Below are 22,627 nucleotides of genomic sequence, written 5' to 3'. Positions count from 1 at the left end.
TGCTTGTCTCTGCATTGCTATGGTATCCACGAGCGGCTAGCAAGCGCTGCGCAAGATGCCTTGAACGGATCGAAAATCATTCTGCTCTTCCTGGGCATTCCGTATCTCCCGTCCATTGACCCCCACAGCCACCCACAGGGCCTTCGAGTACATAGTCAATGCACGGCGGTACGGCCTTTGGTTTTGCAAGGTGCCATCAAGATAACCCTCAAAGTAACTTCTTTGCAGTTATCTATTCAACAGTATCAACACTAGACCTACCGAACTTCCGTGGGCCTCGCAACTGCTGTGCGACGAGGGCATTCACTGAGGTAACAAAGCAGAAGTACTCGTCTACTTGTGAACAAAGTCCTGCCATTCAACTTGAGAAGTTGCCGAACGTCAGAACAATGAGTGAGGAACAGCAACCACTTGCGAGATCTCATTTTATTGGCTATTGAATTCTTCTAACAATTCGAACTGCGTGCCCTCGTTGATGGATTCTGTCCCTCGCGTCTAAATGGCAGAACTGCCTCTGTGGATGCTGCAGATCCCTCATTCTCCTGCAGCCAAGGACATCAGCTACCAACCAGCCTGGAATACTTGATTAAAGTAGTGCCAATCAAAGTTTGAGAAGGGCAAATTGCAGAAGGACGGCAGACAGCTGCAAAGGCAGAAAGCGTGCCTAGACGGCACGGAGGTGACATGCTCAATACCTACTCGTTCGTGAAAAGCCAGGAATCTGCCATTGCCCAATGTCAGGGCGAGTTGCAAGCCCGGAGTGCCGTTTTGGAGAGAAGGAACTGAAGATCGCTTTACCATATATTTTAGCAAGTGTTTACAATGACCTGCCTCGTGACTGTGTCCTTCATTGACGACATCACAGCTCTAGATCTTTCAGTGAGACATGATGCAGGGAGCCCGGTCGGCAAGGTGCCCAGTCACAAATGGCTCTTGTGAACCAAGCCGGGCACACCGATTTGCTATGGACAAAAGCTATGAGGAAAGAAAACGACTCGGCAAGATAGCTGATCGAGGTCTTGCACAACCAACACCAGGACAGCCATGAAATCAACATCCCCAAATCAGTAAATCTTCTTATCTTCCAAGCTGACTTCCTCTCGTCGATGTTGCGCTCCCCAGCCTTTCGTTGAGCTGTACCGTACAGATTCCATCACAAATTGCTGATTTGCACTGTCATCCTCGATGGGCAGCGCATACATATGTACGACACTCCCCTCTCTCCTTGCCCATCGCCCCCTTCCGTATCATCATCCTTCATGCGCTAAACCGCTTTCGAATATTCTTGCAGCAACCCATGTCCATATGGCAACGAATCACGACACGGCTGGGCAGGACGTTTCGTCAACGGCATGGGCGCCTTCTCACACGCCATTTCGAAGCTCTTCGGCAGCTGTTGCAGCTGGTGGTGTGTTTCCCAGACATGAGTGACGAATTGTGTCGTTGTGTAGCAACTTCCATAGGTAACACGGCAACTAGAACGACACCAATGATGTTAGCAGAGCTGAAGCATTGTGAAGCTGTGACCGCGAGCTTTCGTGGCACTGGCTCAAAGCCATTTGGCGTGATTTCCTGTTATCAGATATGCTATGATTCCCCTTGACTATCTCATTCCTCGCTCGATATCTCACAATTTCCTCAGAACCATCCAGTCTATGTATTGATATCAAATGTACTATAGCAAAGGACTATACAGTGTCAGGCAGGTACCCCAACTGAGTAATGTCTTCGGCGTTCGGCACCTCTACCATGATCTAAGCGGAGTCCTAGCAGGAAGTGCTCCTCTACATACCATTCATGCCCCATCCATTGCCATCCTTCTCGGCGCCCAACGTTTTCGCAGTGCACGAAGATAGGAGAGTGTGGTGTGGTGTAACCAGTGTTGCATCTTGCTCATCGACACGATCAGGCAGTGGACGCCAGGCAGTGCACCTTAGCCATTTCTCCAAAGCAGCTTCCGTTCCGCATCTGCCATCACCAGTGTCGACTCCGCTGTGGTGGCACGATTCGTTCCGGGCACGGTCGCGGCAGTTCCCTGACACTAAGCAGGCTACAGAATCATCAGGCTGCTTCTTGATGGAATCGTGCCAGAACGAAAATGGCAATCCACTTTGGATGCAACTTTCGCATTTCCCTTTGCCCACCGTCTATGCAGGCACTGGCCGTTGCTGCATCGCAGACGCCTTTGGAGCATCGGGAGAGCAGGGTCTTCGAACAAGCCGTGTGGAACCCTGCGGGAACCAAACTGGAAGCTTGGCGATTGGCTGAATTAGGTCTTGGAGGGTCCACTATGGCTCCGGCCTTGCCTAGTCGGGCTGGTCCGCTCATCAGTTATGGCCATTTTTCTGTTTTTTTCTCTTTGTTAAGCTCAAATTTTGTGGGGCGGAGCGGCGCCCTGCCTGTTCTGTGGCTGTCCGCACCCCGGATCGGCTTCACTGCCGAGCCCTGTCTTCATCTGGCGAAATTTTGTCGCGATCTCATCTTAAATCTCGTTCGAGATGTGGATGAACTTTAGGTCTGGACCAGTTCTGCCCTATCTATATCGCGAAATTGTGTGTCAGGATCCCATGAACGATATCATCTGAGATATATTTCAATGCTGACACCGATGCTGTTGTTCCTATCGCTGTCGTTACTGCCGTTGGCAGAAGAGCCGACATCGGGCATCCAACATTGAGCTTCCGTCTTTGCTTAGGACACAAGGCTGACCAGTTGGGCTATGGTTTTGACATCAACTGAAGGCCCCACTTCATGTGAGTGCTCCACAACACCACATTGAAATCATAGATCCGCATCTACGAAGGAATCGTAAAGGTCTCTTCTGAGTCAAGTCACGTTTATGAAGTCCTTCATATGGCTAGTAAGCAGTCAATGACTCCTGGCATATGAAGGATCATACTACTCCTTCATAAACAGCTCAGTCCCTACAGCCATGATGATTCAGGGACGTTTCTATAAAATTTAATCAGTACTTCAAAGACTGAAACCTGGATCCCTTATTTTCGGCATAGTATACCAAGGATGAGACCATGTCGAGACCTTTCTGCACCGGAAAAATGAAGAAATTGAAAAAGAGACTAAGCTTGAGTCAGGAACTATCATCAACGCGGTGGCTGGGAAGATGAAACAGCTTTGCACACGAGATTCGATTTCCAGTACCAGGCCTTCCAGCTGTCTATCTCCCTCATTTGTTCTCATATCGGCGATCTTAGCTGCAAGGAAGTCTCAACAGCAGTCTGTCTCAAAGCCGGTGTTCTTGTTGCACATACTGAACACACAACAGTGGTTCGTTAGTGACCGGCCTTCGCCAATTTATCATTGAAGTAATTGGCCTTCAGGTACTTTGTGTGACATGGTCGTGCCTGGCAACCTGCACAGTCCCCTTCTAAAAATCGCATCCTGGCGCGAGCACTGTACATTGTTTATGAGACTTGTTTTAAGGCTTAGAGTTTCCTTTCTTATGTATGTTGATCAAAGTTTCTCGCTTCCTAAATATACATTCACAATGTCGCGGCGCCACATTGCTTGGGGAGGAATTGTCCGATCGCTTCTGTTTCTTTTCCATCACAACTCAGATTTCGTGGAACATCATGCGGAAGGGGCACAGGAAAACAGATAAAGAAACAAAACCAACTAACCATGCCAAGCAAAACGTGGAAGCTCTGTGGAAGGACCCTGTCAAGTTTCTTCTTTTGCCGATAGCATTTTTTCTTTTCCTGGATTGAGACTCAGGCAATCTCTTCACAGTACCAAGTGTCACTAAAATTCTATCTGCCTCGTTGAAGTCACCTTGCGCACGTTATCGGCAGTGGCTGCGCTGAGTGAAAGGGCATGTCTGGTAACGGGGCCAACCAGGTCAACCAACATGCCCTGGGGAAGATGGGCCTATGGGTAATGTGGGATTGGAAGGGTTGAACAATGGCTGGCTAGGGACAGTCATTTGAGCCCGATGAAGCCAGTGCATGAAAAATTTTTTCTGATGTTAGACTTAAGTCGGTTTGGAATTATGGATTTTCACTTGAGACACAAAGCGCTCCGTAAGACACAGAATAGGCTAGGCCCTGGTTAATGTTGGAGTCGCAGTGTGCTTCAATGGTTGCTTGTCAGAGTTTCCTTTTTAGTGATGTTTAACCTGTCAAACTTCACGGAAGGTTCGACAGTTGCTTGTCACTACCATCACCTTTGGAGGAATTGCTCCTGCTCTGACCGTTCATTGGCATCGACAACGCCAACAACACTCTCAAGTTGAGGTCTGGGACTCGACTAGAGTGTTTATTTTTTCCCTCCACGCCCCTGCACAGGGCCCGTGGCGTTGTGGCTGGCCAGGGGGCAAAAGGTCTGTTTGGATTGGCCGCCAAGCGCTGTTGACCATTCCTTTGGGGGACAAGCTCGGCTTATGCCGCCGACACTGCTGACAGGGTGGAAGTAGCCAAGACCAATGTTCAGCTGCCATGAGATGATGATGCAAGATCCGGGATAAACTGTTGAGCCTTTCCTCTTCTTGGATGGTATGAAAATGAAGACAATCTGGACAAAAAAATAGGCATCTATAATTGGCTTTGTACTTGCTGATTTATTTTATTGCCCTCCCTCAACGGTTCATGCGTGGTGAAAAATTTTCTCATAGACTGCCACAACTCGTTCCGGGCGCAGCCCAGCTTGACGTCCTCATTGGGCGCCCTATTGCGCCCAGTCTTAAGGCGTCAGCTGAGCCGCTCTGCCTACCAACCTGTCAATTGTCAGGCAATTCTTGACAAGCTTTTGCCACACTGAAAAATTTTCTAGAGGCTGCGATCTCACACCATTGTCCAGAGCTGTCTTTTCAACAATATGTTTTGTTTCTGCTTTTTGGGGGCTTATGGAAGGCAGATACTTCTGTTTTAGGCCATCGGCCACTATTGTTCAGGTCACACAAGGTTAAGCAGCGGGAAGCGCACCATGGTGGCACAAATGATTGAGCTGCTCAGATCTCAAATCAACCTGATTGTCTGTTCTACACTTGGTTGGGAAGATAGAAGATATTAGATATCTTGGTGGTTTCATGTGCAATCGAAGCTTTAGACTTTTAACGATCATCAGGGCGTTGCCTTCTCGTGGCATTTGCCTAAAACCTCTTGGTTGGATGTTACCCTGGCCAAGCCAAGTTGAGCATAGCTTCACCCGTTCGCTTGCATGTTTACCCAAATGCAGCTGACTTGCAGATAAGATCTTCGACGGAGTAATGTACATAGGTACCCTTCTCGGGCAGAAGCCCGTGTTGTTGTCTCTCTCCCCTGACATATGGCAGGCAGTGTCGTATCGATCTCAATAACCCCGAATGAGGTGGCAGCCTTGCAACTGAGATGCAGGAGGTGCCCTCTTCTGGTTGGCTCAGGGCAGACTTGCCAGAGTCTCAAAACCGCCCATTGGTTGAGGCTCTCGTATCAACCTTGCTAACCACAAAATTCTGGGGAAGTCGACAGCCTTTTTGCACATGTTTTGAGTCTACTCTGTATGCAATACAGAAGTTGTTGGCGTCCATATCCGAGAGTCGACAACAACAGAAATTCCGCTGTCACTTCGGTTATGATGCCAATGCGAAAGCTAAGCGAGCTAGAACGCAGAGATGTCGAACCGAATGAGCAGAAAAAAAGATCCCCTCCAAGGACTCAATAAAGTCTCGAGCCAGCCTACCCAAAACATGCCGCACCAACAAGTTAACATCAGCACGATAAAGCTTATCCTCGTCTGAGAAGTTGGTGCCATCGAGGCTCAAGACAGACCGGGGTAAACCAGCTGCTCATGTCCAAAAAGCAACCAACTGCCCCCTGCTCGCCGCGATACAGCTTGTTAGTCTTGAGCCCCAAACGTTCGAGCCAGGGGCCATCCGTCATCAGCTGTTCTCCGCAATCATCAAGTGGGGCTGTGTTTGGTGCTATTTCTAGAGCGGAATCTTTCGAGTCCAAGTTTCTCCCTCCTCAACAGCGCTCCACCGCTGTAAAAAGGAGTCACAGCTGCATTTGCACACCACCACGAATATGCAAGTTCTAGAATCACCAACAAAAGTCGATAAAACAACTTCCAGCTAATTAGAACTAGTAGGATAGGGTTAGGCCAGTATTCGGGTGCGGGAGCATGAATTTGTAATATTGTATTGTGCTGTAAGCTACTTATTGGAGTACATTTGCCAAGGGAACGGTGCGGCTTGGCTGCATGGGACAGGGGGAAAATGGGTGAGACAGGGCTGGAAAATTAGAACTTGGTAGGCCTTCTGTGGGGCAAGCCAAGAAGAGCTCAACAAAGTTTAGCGCGCCCCGTTATGCCAAGACCAATGCAGGGTCCCGTGGTCGCCTACCCCACATTTTCATCTGCAAGTCCGTCCAGATTGGGGAAAGCCTGTTTCCTCGGCAGCTTGACCGAGATGAGAGCCAACAGGCCCTCTGCACAAAAATCCAGTAGGCAAGGGCTTGAAATTGTGAAGAGAGATCGGTGAGATCTTGAAATCTTGAAGAGTCGAGAGGAGTTGTGATGTGACCATCAAGGATTGCAGAAGATGTTACATTGTGAAGCGACGATCGTGGACGACTTGGCCGATGTCTACAAGTCCATGCGGTGGGCATGAGCTTTCCTGTTCCTGGCAATTCTTGCGCAGACAACCTGGCTTTCCATGGTCTCGGGAGCGGAAGCACGAAATCAAACTTGAAACGCCCAATGGTGCCGCATTGCGAGGAGCATTGAAAAATTCTGGGATCTCAGTACGGACTATTGCTCACCGAGCCTCTAGCCAGGTACATGGGCCGGGTCCAGGGCTTACCCGAGCTCGCCGAGAATCCATCAGCAGTAATATGCCAGGGCCAGAGCTGATCATCATGGGTGTTGATGAGCTGGACGCTATCGTAACCACGGAGTTTTACCGGTAGCTTCAAATGTGCCGAAACCCCCTATGAGGTTGGGACGATCACCAGCACTCATGATGAGATTGCAAGCGAGTCGCCAACATTTCAAAATCCACATAAATTCTTATGCTTTTCATGATGTGTCATGCACAACCCTATCATCCTACCTAGCCCTTTTCAGCCTTCGGAGGGCGATGTAGCAGACAACACGAAAGCAAGCTGGAAAATCTGGGGAAGTGGAACCATTTGGAAGACGCGGTGCTTCTCTTCTCCACCAACTGCTCCAGAAAGAAACGCCTTGGCGATCTCGTCTCCGCTCACACGATCGACTTCTCCACAAGGGATGGAAGGATGAGAGCCTGCTCGGCTGATCAGCAGCGAGAAGAGTGCAAGACCAAAAAACGCTTCGGTGGGTGTATTTCTTCCATGCCGGTGATTCTACGAGATTCTCTTCAACAGGTTTGACTCCGTAGTAATGTATAGGCGATGCTGTTTTGGGCCATGGTCCGGTGACGCTAAATACCACTGATCAGGGTCGTATGCCTCAGGAAAGCCAAACCCGGAAATCTTGGGCAGCTAAGCACCGAACGTCCTTTTTGCACTAACCGGTAGCTACGGTTTATGCTACAAAAACTGTGACACAGTGAACGATGAGCAACTGATACGATCGCTACGCTAGTGTAGCGTCTCTAATGACCCGGACATCATGCAAAACAGGATGCAAGCTCGGAGGGACGGGAGGACGTCTCTCCCGCAGACAAGGCAGATCTTCCAACCTAATATGGAAGGACAGGAAAAGAAGCGGCCGGTATAAAGCCGCAGTCTAGGCCTAATAGACTCCGCTTTCAAGTAAAATCCCGTGATGTGATCGTGAGGATGCTGATGACTGAGAAGCATTCTGCTAGCGTAGATAATGTGGCTCTACCTATGCCGAAAGCGTATGTATTCAGTCTTGAGATCGTTTGAAAAAACCCCAGGCTACACGCTGTTACACAGATCTTCGTCTGACTAGTCCAGACCTGCGGATTACTATTCCTTGCTCCCTTGTGTGTCACGACACCATGCCACCCACCCTTTGGCGTGGATTCGCGGTGATACCAACAGCGGTCACAGCAACTAACAACCCACCATCCATCCAAACCTATGATCACAACGGAACAAGCGAAAGATGGATGCAAAGTGGGGGAACACGTCCCTTAAGGTCAACCATTACATTGTCTGGCACCTCTGCGTGACCTCCCATATCTGGATGCCCCTCCTTGGCCTTTATCCGACAGCCACTCACATTACAAAGCACACCTCTATCAACCATGGATCTACGTATCTGGATGTAACATCAGACACACACTTTGCCTAGACGCAAACCCTTATTCATCCCCTACACTACGGCATGTACCAGTCTGCTAGTCCACGTACCTACTGTGCAGTGTAGAGTGCCCTTTCAACCCACACCCACTTCCCACACAGCCATACATACACTACACACACTACACTATTCATTCCCACTCACACACTACCTGTGGATATGTTTCACCCACTTTTTTTCGCCACTGACCAACTGCTGCATGGATCGTAGGCGCAGGCGGCGCGGCAACAGGACACGCAGTAGCGTACCACACTGCGGGATCCGGAGGGTTGGATGGGAAGTGATAGGCCAGCTGATTCATCCACATAGCAAAGTGTTCAGAAGACAATGTTTCTGCTCTCATTTTGCATTAGGGTTATCCACTAACTTTGTTGGTAGCATGCTCTCCATGGGAGAAGTCACGCTTCCTTACCAAAACCTTCGGGATTCCATTGTGGGAAGGAGGATCTGCAAGGTGCCACCACGTGCCATATACCAAGGTGCCGGGCTCGAAGAGTCTCAGAGTAATATTCTGATGTAAGCCAGCGATATGAAAAGAATACTGCTATACATCATCGCAAGGAAAAGCAAGATACATGAAACAAGTAGCTCGCATCAAAGGCGGGCCCTCAGCGAAGAGCCTATAGGAAGGATTTACTCGCCTGAAAATGTCCAAACTAAGTATTAGTATAGTTCAAGACGAGAATGGGATGGCCCATTAGCCAATCCTAGTACTGTCACAGATGTGATCCTGTCGGCCCTAAAGAAAAAAAATGGTTGTCCAGCCAGCCTCGATAACAGCAAACGCAGTATATTGAAAGCGAGAAAGAGCTCGCAAGTCATTCCCTCTCATGGGGTAGAACCTACATATGTGCCTACACACATTCACATCCTTCGGCCCTTCCTTTCACACTATCAGTTTTTTCCTCGCTGATACCGTTCGTTCAGTCTATTGCTAAGTAAATTGGTAAAGGAAGGATGGTGGGGGGAGTAAATACAGCAACGAACCGTACGTAGCAATTCCCCGAACTCTCTAGCCCCATCGAGGTTGTGAGCGGGATGTGTGCAGTGCATTGTTGGGTGGGTTACACAGCGGGGTTATTGGACTCCCCTCCTTCACTCGGCTTGGTGGCTTGGTGGCCTTGCGCAGGTAGAGACGCCTAGCTCAGATGCTGTTGGTGAGGTCCTGGCTGTTTGTGGTTGCCTGCAGCATCCAAGCTTGAAGTTGGCTATCCTCCAAACTGACTCGAAGCTCGCAGAGCGCGGGGTTGCCTTCGATGTTGTTGATGTTTTGAAGCCACTACATGTGACAGCGATGGCAAAAAAAAAAAAAAAGGTGGGTTACATTGCAAAGCAGAATGAAGCAGCCCTTGTGTGTGAAAAGCCTTTTCGGTATGTAGACTTCTAGATTGATAGGAGGTATGCCAACAGATTAAATCTTGATATCAGAATGAGGGCAATGCTACTCGCCCTCCGCCACAGAGTATATCAACGTTATCAGACCAACACTATAGATTAACTCTTTGTCCCATGAAACACCACGTAGGCATGTGAGGGCATCATCATACCACTGATGGGTAGTTCACAGTAGCTAGCTCCTCAGTCAAGCATGGACCTAACTCGATAGAAAGGTCACGATAACTGGCTTTAATATACCGGCCAATGAATAGCCTCATCAAGAAAGAATGACGAGTTCCTGCCCTCTCACTCTCCCCACCCGCGCTACCTGTCACAAGATCACAAGACTTGTCTCGTGACACTCGTGAGATTGGGCGTGCGGGGAACTGAAACAGGCTGAATGATTGGCGCAGCAAGTGAGCAGATAAGCACATAGGCACAAACCGAAAGATACAGGGAGATCAAAGTGTGGAAGAGCCATGTAAACGGCACTCGAGTGGCTGATCATGGGGTTTCGGGGCTTATATGGACTGGACCAATCTTGCTGCTCATTGAGCGTTTTCGTCGAGGGAAGAGGAATTAAGGTATCGGTTGAGGAGCTCCCGGATGCTCCAACGTCTGGAAGCTACATTCTCCCATGCTTTTCAAGTGATAAAAAGTATCGGCATAATAAACTATGGAAAAAATCCTCTTCTTTCCATGACATTTAGACGATCGCAGAGCTCCAATAGCTAGGTGTTTCTATAAAACTGAAGTTGAATTTTCGGAGAGTGTATATCCATCTTGTTCATGTAACAAGTTTGTAAGAACGAGGTCTCTCATGAGCTGATATTCCAAAGGGGGAAAGCCGGCGAGTTAGTGAATGAGAGACAAGTCAGGGCGAACAGTTGAGCAAACTACTAAGTATAATCCAGGCCAGCTCAACGATTGAAATACCTCTTGTAGTATTCCGGTGAGTCCTGTGTCTCTGACTTCCAACAAACCTGCTGGATTGATAAATGTCACTGATTCTATCTAAAGCGCTGGAAAGGTCTATGAAGTGCGAGAGTATGGCTCGAGGAGACTTGGGCAGCTAGAGAGTCGGCCTTTATATCATATGAGCTTTCACAATGAGTTCCCCAAGCAACCGCCATCGAAATGTTGTGGTTTATGTTTTTCTACCGGTGTTCTCATGTAATAAATGTCCATGGGCGTCTTCCAGGAGCCCTGGATCCGTTCGGAGCGAGATCATTCTGTTCATCTGTATCACTTCACTCTGCACGCATCACACCGTCATTTGTCACAGCAATGACTGATCTCGTGATAGCATGCCATCTGCGTACCTGTAACACTGAGCTTCTAGTCATGGTGGACAGTCACCATGGACAAGAGGTAATAAATTGATGAGTGAGTACAAGCTGGAAGCCGCAAGTAAAACATAGATAGAGGTTGCCATGGGTAATAAAAAGATAAAGCCTTAGTTAACTACATTGATGTGATTTGGAGTTGCTACCTCTGAGGGGCTGTGTTGGTCATATATATGGAGACGAAATTCAATACATCCGGGTTACTTTCCTGTTGTGTTCTTAAATGCTGGTAACAAGATGCGCACGTCAATTCCCCTCTTGTACTCTGATATTTCCCGGGACAATTGTCATGATGTAGAGTTGCGTAATTTTGTCGGGTATCAAAAGCCTAGAACCAGACCATCCCATTTTCCCTATGTCTCCAAAACTCGGATCATACATTCAACTCGCTATATCATACTGCTAGTCTTGCTTTCGGTCAGGAGAGATGCGCTGTCATATCATGACTGGAACGTCAACAAGCGGACTCCGACGACGCATCCTTCCTGAAGTACGAGAAGAGGATAAGCAGATACCTATTCTTCTGAGCCGACTCGTTCGCTGCTCTCAGGCTCTCCCAGCTCAAACAATGCGGCGCACACAATAAGGGTTTCACACTAAGTTCCCGGGATTGTGCCCGAGCATGAGCGGGCAGAACCCTGCCATCTTCCTCACTCCAGCCGGCCAGCTACGAAACGACATAGAGCACATAGCCTCCCAGCAACATCAGCACTTCACTTAAAATTATAAGGAGTGCCTATCCGGGAGATCAAAATTGCGAGACGACATACTCTCAATATCCCCCCAGCGTAGCCTCTACACAAATCAACCTGATCTGCTTCTGCTTCGAGTCCCCAGGCAAGTCCCCAACGGGGATCCTAATATCCCTCCTCTTCACAGCTACAAACCTTGCTTCCTTCATCACTCTCTGCTGCATCCCCTCCAGCATATCAAACGTCCACCCCGACCTCTCCCCAGCAAAACGGAATAATTTCTCCATCTATCCCAGGGGACTGTCCTCAGTAATGGAAGCGACTGTGCTAAATCGCCGGTGTCCGACCTTGTGATGCTCGAGCCATCCCCCTGGTTTCAGGCAGCGAAAGGCTTGGCGGTAGAGTTTGTCCCAGTCGAGGATCTCAGCTGGTGAGGAAGCGGATGTGGATGAGGTTGAAGGTGTTTGCGGGCCAGGTCTAGTTTTGGTCTGCGTCGTCGATATCGAAGGTTACGTTGGGAGGTATGTCCATCTTGGTTGGATGGGGGTTATATCTGTTCCGAAGACCTCGAAGTTGAGGTATCGATCGGCAAAGTCTCTAAAAGCAAGTGATATTGGTTAGGGGCGTGCTATTGTAGGATTGGGGGCGTGGGGTATTGAGACGTGCATCGCCCAGTGGTCTGAACCGGTACAAATACCGAGGAATTTCTCGACCTTGTCTGTTTTCAATAGCGAAAGGAAGAGTTTATTGTTCATGGCCAGGTATACCACGTAGTGTCCAGATTCTTCAAATCAGTAATCGATATCCCTAGATATCGGCCTACAGCACAAAAGAGCACGCTTATTAACTCTGCTCACATCAACTTTGAACTCTCAACATGCTTGCCATCATTTGAAGCACAAGACTCAACGTTGTGCAGTTCATGGTAGTAGGTCCAACCAAAAAAAAAAAAATTCCTGGTACATCAGGAAGCTTATCGCGAAGAGAAATGGTGCTGCTGGGATTTCTCTCTGCTACCACGGAGTCTGCATCGTCTTCATGTTGTTCTTCCGGGGGAGGCTAAGAGAAATACTACATCAGTGGGCACGTAGAGAAAACCGAGCTTGTCTCTCTTGTCTTTTGGTCTATGGGTTACTGGTTCCTGGGCATGTGCTTTCCATAACGACTTCCAATGGGATGCTGGAAGGATACCCGGAAGTGATGTGGCCTTTGTATCCTTTGATTCTGACATTGTGTACGAGGTAAGAGTAAGGCAGACAGGAGGACAAAGCATAAAGAATTTCATATGTTATCCAGACAGACAAGAGGGAAGGATCCAGTGTCAGCGCAGACCATATGGAATCTTGCAGACAGAGATGACGGAGAGCAGATATACCTACCTATCTAAGGACTCCGGAGAAGTAGGACCCAAAGAGAGGACCAGCATTCCTCTGGACAGCTCCGCATGTACATGCATACGGAGATTACTTCTAACCCATTAACAAACCTTGACGAGTACCACCTAAGTGTAGCTCTTCGCACCACAGTCTGCATCTAGCCAGTCATGTGCGGAGCCTGCGTTGACCCGAAACTACTCCTCTCAGTCGAGCATGTTTCACCTCATCAAAACACCTCTGTGGTTTAATTTTTGGAGGAAACAATTTCCCCAGAGATTAACGGGCATCTGTGTATCTCTTGGTTAAGCTCATGCTTGTGAGTTAGCTGATAGTTATCTTTTTTTTCTGTATCTTCCTTCAACCCTGGCCGAAAAAAAAGGTTTCATCAACTCACTCTCTCCATATCTAAGGTAGGTACGGAAAGCCGGCCTCATCGGGGAATCGGTAGGCGGCGGGATTGACATCCGCTCCGTGGAAGAAACGCAGCCGAGCGCTCGTCGGGGCTTCCCAAAATGATAATAGATATGGCGCTGATCATGCCCGTTGGCTGTGTTGCTGCATAATAAAGTGGATAGACATGGTATGTTTCTCCAGTGTTTCTGACCTTATGTCTTAGTCAATAATGGGTTGGGGTGGGACTGTCTTGGAGAGCTGCCTGGTGATACGTAATACGGGTAGGAACAGATCGTGGCTGGTTATGGACAGGTCAGAGAACTGCAGGATGAAATCTGGAAGAGGGATGGTAGAGAACGGGCAAGATCAACGACAGCAACTTAACTCTCATTACTTCACTGCAGCCGGTTACAGTGACGGTGAAACAGCGAGAACGGTTGGGGTTCCATTTCTAACAACAAGTCGGGCACTCTGTGTGCATAGACGGAGAATCTTTAACAATTGAAAAGAGTTACAAGCACTATGTAAATAGCAATCTGTATGTGTATGATGATAGGCACCAAAAAGCCATATGATGTGTAGATAAGTAAACATGGTATCATCCTCTCTTTGCAGTATCTTGAATCGAGATAACAAAAAAGATACCCAAAGCTAGGATGTCGAGCCCCTCTTCGGTATCAAACCTATCAACCACTCCGTCTCCCCGCCGGGCCTCTGCCCCCGCCCCCGCCAAACACTGCTGAGAGAACCTCCCGTCCATCCCCAGCTCCTTACCCTGTAGGACAGTAACTGACTTGGCCCCACTGCAGAACTTTCAGTGGACCGGGGCAGTGTTATCCTAATGAAGCCAAGATGATCGACTTCACCTCTCCGTCTTCCATCTTGAGGAGACCCAACCACACCTGTCTTGCTTGCCATGACATCCCGGCGAGCCTAAAACACACTTCCTTGCACCCCATCTTCCTTCACATCCTCCTCCCCATACAGAGCATCATCTGCCTGGTCAGACATCTCCGCAGCAGGCTCGTTCACAATTAAATCCCCTCCTCCCGTATCTCCCGTCGCCGCCTTCCCTTTCCCAGCCTTTATTGACCCAACGCTCTTATCCTTTGGTCGCTTCGTGATCTTCGCCTCGCGCTCATCATCCGCCTCGAAGCCGTCCCGGGACTCGCGGTCATGCTCGTCTGATTGATGATCCTGTCCACTTTGTTGTTGTTGTTGTTGTTGTTGTTGTTGTTGTTGTTGTTGTTGTTGGACCTCCTCCTGCTGTTGCTTGTTATCAGGATGATGCGGGCAGTCAGGGTGATGCTCGTGTTCCTCCTCCAGCTGGCTGTGCTCATCTTCACTATGGGGGTGATCACCAAGCTTGCAGGCGCGAGCACGGGACTGGTCACGCTTTTCGACCCGGGGAACGACATGGAGCGTTGACGTCGAGTTTGTCGCTAAGCTGGTCAGCAGAGACGCTAATAAGCTTAGGTCTGTCTGTGTGGCAGCGTCTCTCTTGGTCCCGTTGGCAGAATTGGTGCCTGATGGTGTGCTCGCGACGACGGTTGCAGTTGTAGTAAGGGAAGTTGTGCTGGCAACAGGCGTGGTAAAGGCTGTGCGCTGACGGCCGTTCTCATCTTCGGCCCCGGAGTAGGACGACTCGGCGCCATCGTCGCTCACAGCACTATTGTGGCCACTGTAACTGCCGCCGAAGTCGCGTCCGTAGTGTATCTTGACCTGCGGAGGGGGCGGGATGCTGGGGCTCACGAGACGCGAACGCAAGCGGTCTTCAACCGAAATGAACGATGGAGTACCATCAGGGCTGGAAACGATGTCCTCGCGGGCCTTGGAGATGTCGATCTGCGGACCGGTTATGATGACTGGCCCGGCGCTCTCTCCGTTCTCTCGCCCTGGTTGTGACTGGAAGCGTTTGGCAGCTGGACGGCGTGCCACAATCGTCTGACTCTGCGCAGTGCCGTTGAAAGACGGGTTGTGGACGTTGGCCGAGCTGTTTGCTTGATTGACGCCGTTTGTCCCGTTGGGGACCGGTGTAGCCGTGCCACTGGTGTTATTACCAGAGTTATTATTAGCATTATTACTACTGGTCGAACTGTTAGCCTGGTTGGAGGCCATGCTGTCACTCTTGACTAGGTCGGCATAGGTTGAGCGGATACGGAAATTCTTGTCGTGATTACACCCATTCGGGCAACCTCCCCAACGTCGACGGGGTTCTTGTGAAACACGGTCGAGCAGAGAGAGGTCCTTCAGCGTGTCGGGGTCTTGCCCCCTCTCCTTAGCCAGCTGGAGTGCGCGTTGTCGACGCAGCTCAGACCAGGTTCGTAGTTTGTTCTCGAGGATATACTTGCCCTGCTCGTTGCGGCGCATGATGAGGAATTCGCAGTGGTTGACGTTCCGCAAATCCTCGAAGTACTCGACGCTAAAGTGGTACCACTTCATGAGGAAGATGCGCGACATGAGGCCGTGTGTAACCAGGACGCAGACGCTGGCAAAGTCGTCCTCGCCGAACTGGCGCCACAGGGACTCGTTAAAGCCGCTGATGCGGTCGTAGGCATCAGCAGCGCTCTCGCCGTTCGGTATGCGGTAGAAAAAGTGGCCGTAGTCGGCGCGCTCCTGCCACATACGCTCCATCTCAGCGCTGCAAGGCTGGAAGTTGCCAAAATCCTGTTCGCGCAGGCGCGGCTCCTCGTAGACCTTGATCTTCTCGCGCTTGAACGGGCTGGGTCCCATCTCCGGATCATCGGCGCAGAGAGTGGCCAGAATACCCTCGGTGGTCTCGCGCGTGCGGCGGTAGGGAGAGGTGAAGAAGTGCAGGGTGTCGTCGGGGCGCAGCATCTTGCGCAGGCGTCGCCCTGCGTCGTATGCTTGCTGCCATCCTTCCTGGGTCAGCTTGACGCGATGGTCGGGGACGGTCTGGTGGATGTCGCGGTTCTCTATTGCCAGTCAGCATGCTCCCCTCTCTTGCGGGACCCGTCCAGCTCTCAAAGATGTCCGGTGCAACGTACTGTTGCCCTCGCTCTGGGCATGGCGGATTAGAATGATGAGCCGTGGCTTTCCCATGGTCACTGGTGCATGCCGGACGCAGCGTTACAACTGGATCCTTGACTTCGGAAATTGGAAACCTGGAGCTCTTCAGATCGATGCTGGATGCGGATTTCCTCCGACGGTGTTTGGGTTATGTCAATCTGTGATCGAAGTTCGATGACTTGTGGGTGGTCTCAGCAACTTATTGAAGATTCCCTGGCCCACACTCGACCCGCGCAGAGGCCCCTCCCTTGTCTTTTCTACCCTGGCGCAGGGGTAGCAGGGTAACAGCCCCGCGTTTCGGCTAACCCAATCTGATGTGATCGGATCCCCTACCAACCAATGAGCGATAGCCACCCGTACCCAATTTGTCAATTACCGTACGAGCCTTACGGAAATGACGGCAGGGCTCGATGACAGTTACGGATGTACAGTGATGACATAGACTATTGACAAGGCTGCATTGTTGTGTAACGCGAGCATTATGTGACCTCATGAAGCGTGTGTTAATGATTGCTTTAACTACACAATCTTCCATTGAGCAGCATCCAATAAGCCTTTGTCTGGGTGAAATCGCTGCTCGAAACCCGTTTAATACAAAGGGCCCCGTCCATTGGCGTCGTCGATCAATTGTCGGCTTACAAGTATCACGTGCCACCATATGGTACGTATACACTATGTAATGTAAGTAACTTTCGTAAGGGTTGCTTTTTTGGGTCTCTTTGTCATCTTGGCTCGCGTATTATTTCATATTCACATCTCTGCTGAACATCGACAAAATGGATCGAGTTTCTCTCGGATAACAAACGCTAGAAACATTCTAGAAAGGAGAATCAGCCCACGCCGCACAGATGCCGGGATCCATCAGGTCCTGATAATTTCCAGCATCAATACCAAATCCCTATGGACTTCCTCTTCAGCTTGTCAAGCATAAATCACGACATTGTTTGCCTACGCCTTGGTGACCCAAGCAGCGGAGAAGCAACTGGTTGAATCCTCACAGCATTATCACGGCCGTATCGCTCCAGCAACAACGCCATCTCCCTGGTCAAGTCGTACGTCGGCTCCCATCTCGGTAACGGCTCTTTTCCAAGGTCTGCAGGTCAACTGGCCGTGTATTATGTGCGATCGCCGCTGTGGGCCGACGTCCGGGATCTGCGCAGAGACGCTCTTTTCAGGTCAGCGGCTCCGGTGTGCCCGGTCAGTATAACCGGCAGCAGTCTTGGTTGATGAAGTCTTCCTTGTGTCCGTGGCTGTTTTTTTTGGAAGGGGGGGTGTTGTATGCCGGCATGAAGCACCAAGCTGTCTTGCTGCTCTTACGCGGTCCTGTTTTAGAGGCACGAAACAGCCAGGAGATTCTGCGGGATTGACGCCGGATCAACGTTTATCACTAGTACATCACTCAGCCCTATAGCTCTCCGTTAGTGATGGCAATTGCACTGATAACAGCAGCAGGAATACTGACCTACATACTACACAATGTATGCCCTCACTTTCACAACCATACTTACCTCGACACACCCCCATACGATACAGTTTTCCCCTCTTACAGACCACTCACCTATCTCTTGATAAGCTTTCTTCAAGGTCTCCAACCTTTTTCGCATTCTCCCCTCCTCCCAAGACCACCATGACGGTTAAAAGGTGGTGCCACTCGCCGCCTCTCACGCCCTCCGATTGGCCGGGCCAAGCTATCAATCGTCTGATGGCGGCCGAATCAAAGCGTTTCCCGAGTCCCAAGAGCAGCTGTTTCACAGTTCGGGGGCTTGCCCGAAATCACAAGCGCCGCACGCGGGTCGCGCGGGGACGGCGGCTATGGGATTTTAGGAAATATTTGTGTTGCTTGGTAAGCGCGGGTTTGGTACAGGGTTATTATGGTAGAGTAAGACTTTTTTTTTTTTTTTCATCCGGTGAAGACGCGAGGTCGTTAGCGTGGTTTGCGTCGAGGGCTGAAAGTATCGGTACCGAGTAAGTCTCTTTGCCCTTTTTCTTGCCATTGTTCAACAACTTCCCTTTCCGAGTAGGTCTTCCGTATAGATCACATCACTTCTCGCTTCTGGAGAACTCCATGTAGGTAAGTACGTATACCTCGGTAGCACTCATACCTACTTCTCGCTCAATATTTGCCTTCCTCGTATCACACAAGCAAGGGGATCAGTCGATGATGCGTGGGTTCGGCAATCGGTACCAAGGATGCCGGAAGTTGTGATTCATGAAAAATGTGGAAATTTGTGCTCGAAGGAACGAATAAGACACCAGACAAATGTTTCCCAGACCATGACCCTGCTGCCGCCAAGCCGGCCGTCTCCGCCAGTCTCCGTACGCGTGGTGCGAAAGAAAAACAGTTGACAGGAGATGGTGACTTTGACTTTGGTGGATATATGTGGCTGTGCATGGAGGAGATGTGTGGCTAATAGCAGAAAGGACTCCAAGACGAGGCTGAAGGCCAGATCCACTTTTGTTGCAGCCAGGCTGGCAGGCTGAGCTCGCGTCTTTTGTACTGACGCGACAACTTCAACTCCTCCATCGCAAACCATCACCACCATAACCATTTCCTACCGACTTCCCATAAAACAGTTCAACTCCGCACCGAACTCTCAAATTTATACACATCAGAAACAGTCAAATTTTTTGTGTCAAGCTCAAGCTTTACAGACAACTTCAAATAACCCCGTCATAATCTCTTAACCAACCAACAGCATCTCACCACACAAAACCCTCCCTCCCGACCCCCCCCCCCCAAAAAAAAACAAAATAAAATAAAACAAAACTGAACAAAACACAATGCCCTCCGACGAACGACCTGCCAAACGTCGCCGCCCCCTCTCCCCGCACGCCTCCCAAGCAGCCCAACTAGAATCTCTCTTCTCCAATCCAACCCAAGAAATCAAGATCCCCACGCGGTGCATCCCCGAGCCCAAGCCTCTGCCCCCGCCGCCGGACATCGTGACCAATGTGCAAGGCTCGAGCGCAGGCGCCGGGTCCGGCGAGTTCCATGTCTACAAGGCGGCGCGCAGGAGGGAGTACGAGAGACTGAGGCGGATGGAGGAGGAGCTGGCGAGGGAGAAGGCGGACAAGGAGTTCGAGGAGAGGCGGCTGGCGCGGGAGAGGGAGGACGAGGAGAGGACGAGGAAGAATCGGGAGAAGAGGGAGAAGAAGAAGAGGCGGAAGGTGGAGAATGCGAAGAAAAAAGAAAGAGCAGTGTGGGAATGACAAGCAGGGTAACGGGGGGAAAGAGGAGAAAGAGGAGGAGGAGGAGGAGGAGGGGGGAGAGGGCGATTGTGAGATGAAGGGTGCTGGGCAGAATGGGCAGGAAAAGAAGAAGGATTATGAGGGCGAGGAAGAGCAGAATGATGGTCATGAGGGGAAGAAGGACGAGGATACGAAGCCGGCTATCCCGGCACCGCCTGCGGTGCCGATGGTTAATAACGATGGGCCGGGGCTGCTCATCCACGACGATGACTGACAAAGTTGTCACTCTCACTCTCCGGAAAGGAAATTCGTACCATTGGGAAGGCAAACCAGCCGGCATAGCACAGACTTGATCAGGAGAATCTGTTGGGCAACTCTTTTTTTTTTTTTCTATCCACATAGGTAGTCACGGCACGCCCACATCCCAAGAGCACATTTACAGACACAGCTTGGGGTATTTCTTTCCTAGCTGCTCATCTACATACCACAAACATTTCCTTCTAATAACCCCATCTAATCATCCTGCGCAGCACCACCGGTCCCCACGCCGGGCTGCGCCTTTCTGGCGCTGCAGATATCGTCTACCCTGAGCAAGAGACACGCGGCCTGTTGAACGATTGTTAGTTTAGTTCGCAGTGTACTTGAAAAAAAAAAAGAAATATAAAAAAAATATGTAAATAAGATGCTTGGGGGGGGGGGGGGGAAAATACATACCTCAATAGCAGTCTTCATACTTTGCACCTTAATCGCCTCCGGCTCCCAAACCCCATACTCCTTCATATCGACAACAGCACCCGTATCCCCATTCACGCCAAACGAATGCTTCCCCTCGGCATGCTTGGCCCTGAGCTCCGTCAGCACCCTGACGGGGCTCTTACCCGCATTCTGCACCAGCGTCCTAGGGATGACCTCCAGCGCCTCGGCAACCGCCTTATAAGGCCACTGCTGCACGCCCTCAATCTGCCGCGCCATCTGCGCCAGGCGCACCGACACGGCCATCTCGGTCGCGCCGCCGCCGGGCGACAGGCGTGGGTGGAACATGACGTTGCGCGCGACGCCCATGGCGTCCTGCAGGTTGCGCTCGATCTCGTTGAGCACGTCCTTAGACGGGCCTCGCAGCAGGATGGTGCAGGCCTTGGGGTTCTTGCATTGGGTCAAGAAGGTGAAGTACTCGTCGCCGATCTTCTCGATCTCGAAAAGGCCGCAGCCGGTGCCGACGTCGGACTCCTGCAGGTCCTCGACGCGGTTGACGATGGTGGCGCCGACGGCGCGGGCGATGCGGTTGTTGTCGGTCTTGCGAACGCGGCGCAAGGCGGTGACGTTGGCCTTCATCAGGTAGTGCTGAGCGAGGTCGGAGACGCCCTTCTCGGTGATGACGAGGTCGGGCTTGACGGCCAGGATGGCGTCGCACATGGCCTTGACCTGCTCCTCCTCGATCTGTAGGATGCGGTTCCAGTCGTCCTCCTTGGTGATCTCGATGTTGGTCTGCGACTCGCCTTTCTTGTACTCGAGCGGGCAGTCGAGCAGCACGATGCGCGGGTTCTCGATGCGCCGCCGCATCTTGGGGTGCGTGATGTCCTTGTTGAGCATGACGCCGTCCAGCACGCGGCTGTCCTCGATCTCACCGCCCGGCACCTTCTCGACGCGCGCGTACCGTTTGATGTCCACCTCGCGCTTGCCGTTCGCCTCCCAGGTCACGGTGCGCACGGCTTTCAACGCCAGGCTGCACATCAGGTCGGACCAGCGCGAGACGAACTTGGTGCCGATGGACGCGTTGATCAGCTTGTACATGGCCTTGTCGTCGTTGACGTCGATGGGCATGGAGATCTCCTCGATGATCTGCAGGGCGTCCTTGAGGGCGCGCTTAAAGGCAGCGATGATGTTGACGGGATGGATGTTGCGCTCGAGCTGGGGCAGGGCCTGTGCGAGGATCTCGCCGGCTGTGTTGTCCGTTAGCCTTTCCGTCCCACAGTATAACCAACCTGAGCAGAGAGGACGCACCCAGAATGATAACCGTCGTAGTCCCATCGCCAACCTCCTCGTCCTGGGTCCGGCTCAGCTCAATCATGCTCTTGGCCGCGGGGTGCGATACCTCGATCTCGCGGAGGATAGCATGCCCATCGTTGGTCAGCACGATGCCGCCCATGGGATCGAGCAGCATCTTGAGCATGGCCTTGGGGCCGAGGCATGACCGGATGATGTCGGCGACGCTGCAGGGTTCGGTATCAGCGGGAGTCTCGACTCGAGAGAAGAGAATAGAATGGCGGGGTATGGACATGGGGGACTAGATTTGATGTCAAAGGCCCGCGGGGCAGGTGGGTAGGGAACGGCATACGTCTTCGCGGCAGCAATATTGGAGATCTGGGCGCGGCGACCGGTCGTCCGGTCACCGCTCTGGGTGTCTGTTGAGCCGTCAGCAACGGATATCCCATCGGGAAGAGGCAAGGAGTTGGTGATGCGGGGAGCTGTACTCATTACCAAGACAGGGGCCTGCATTTTGCCTGTCTGTGTGCCTCACCCTCTTCTGTGCTTTCTATCACCTTTCTAAGGCTCAAAGTATTAAGAAATAGAAAAAAAAAGGAAGACGAGAATCACAAGAGCAAAAGCGCTCAGTTGAGGATGGGCGGCGTCGATGTTATTTAGAGTTGTCTTGTCTCCCAGGCAGCTCGACGAAGTCGATGGTCGACGGTCGACGGGCGTGCAGTGGCTCTGGGCTCGCCTGGGCCCAAAGGTGGGATGGCGTCCAGAAACTTTCAGAATCGGACCCACCCAAGCTTCCACCCGTATTGAGCAAGTGGGGCTTAGCTGTGGGGCTGACCGGATCAACAGGTCCTCCGCTGTCTCTAACCAGAGAGAAGAGATCGGTTGATGGCTACTATGGCAGAACTTAAAGGTTAGGCGGATGAGTGACAGTGATAGACAGCAGCCTGGAAAACCATTTCTCATTGAATCGAATCCTAAGTACATATACATAATCATCAAT

The 22,627-nt window shown here is 51.0% G+C and overlaps 3 protein-coding genes across 3 annotated transcripts; 1 reads left to right on the top strand and 2 right to left on the bottom strand.

Annotated features, from left to right (window-relative positions):
- Window positions 1-14,358: 14,358 nt before the first annotated feature.
- Window positions 14,359-16,488, bottom strand: CTHT_0002450 (uncharacterized protein; the record flags this gene model as incomplete). Its single annotated transcript, XM_006690729.1, has 2 exons — window positions 14,359-16,361; window positions 16,434-16,488. The coding sequence occupies 2 exons, from the start codon at window positions 16,486-16,488 to the stop codon at window positions 14,359-14,361; spliced, it is 2,058 nt and encodes a 685-aa protein (XP_006690792.1).
- Window positions 16,489-19,236: 2,748 nt separating this feature from the next.
- On the top strand, window positions 19,237-19,918 carry CTHT_0002440 (uncharacterized protein; the record flags this gene model as incomplete). Its single annotated transcript, XM_006690728.1, has 2 exons — window positions 19,237-19,623; window positions 19,691-19,918. 2 exons carry the CDS (start codon window positions 19,237-19,239, stop codon window positions 19,916-19,918), a joined length of 615 nt encoding a protein of 204 aa, XP_006690791.1.
- Window positions 19,919-20,157: 239 nt separating this feature from the next.
- CTHT_0002430 (uncharacterized protein) lies at window positions 20,158-22,140 on the bottom strand (the record flags this gene model as incomplete). The annotated part of the gene is made up of 4 exons (XM_006690727.1): window positions 20,158-20,250; window positions 20,359-21,584; window positions 21,646-21,854; window positions 21,980-22,140. 4 exons carry the CDS (start codon window positions 22,138-22,140, stop codon window positions 20,158-20,160), a joined length of 1,689 nt encoding a protein of 562 aa, XP_006690790.1.
- Between the last annotated feature and the right edge of the window lie 487 nt (window positions 22,141-22,627).

Source organism: Thermochaetoides thermophila (genome assembly GCF_000221225.1).
Source record: "Thermochaetoides thermophila DSM 1495 unplaced genomic scaffold scf7180000011806, whole genome shotgun sequence".
NCBI classification, from domain to species: Eukaryota; Fungi; Ascomycota; class Sordariomycetes; order Sordariales; family Chaetomiaceae; genus Thermochaetoides; species Thermochaetoides thermophila.
The sequence above is the reverse complement of the archived record's forward strand: the minus strand, read 5'-3'. Positions and strand labels throughout refer to the sequence as shown.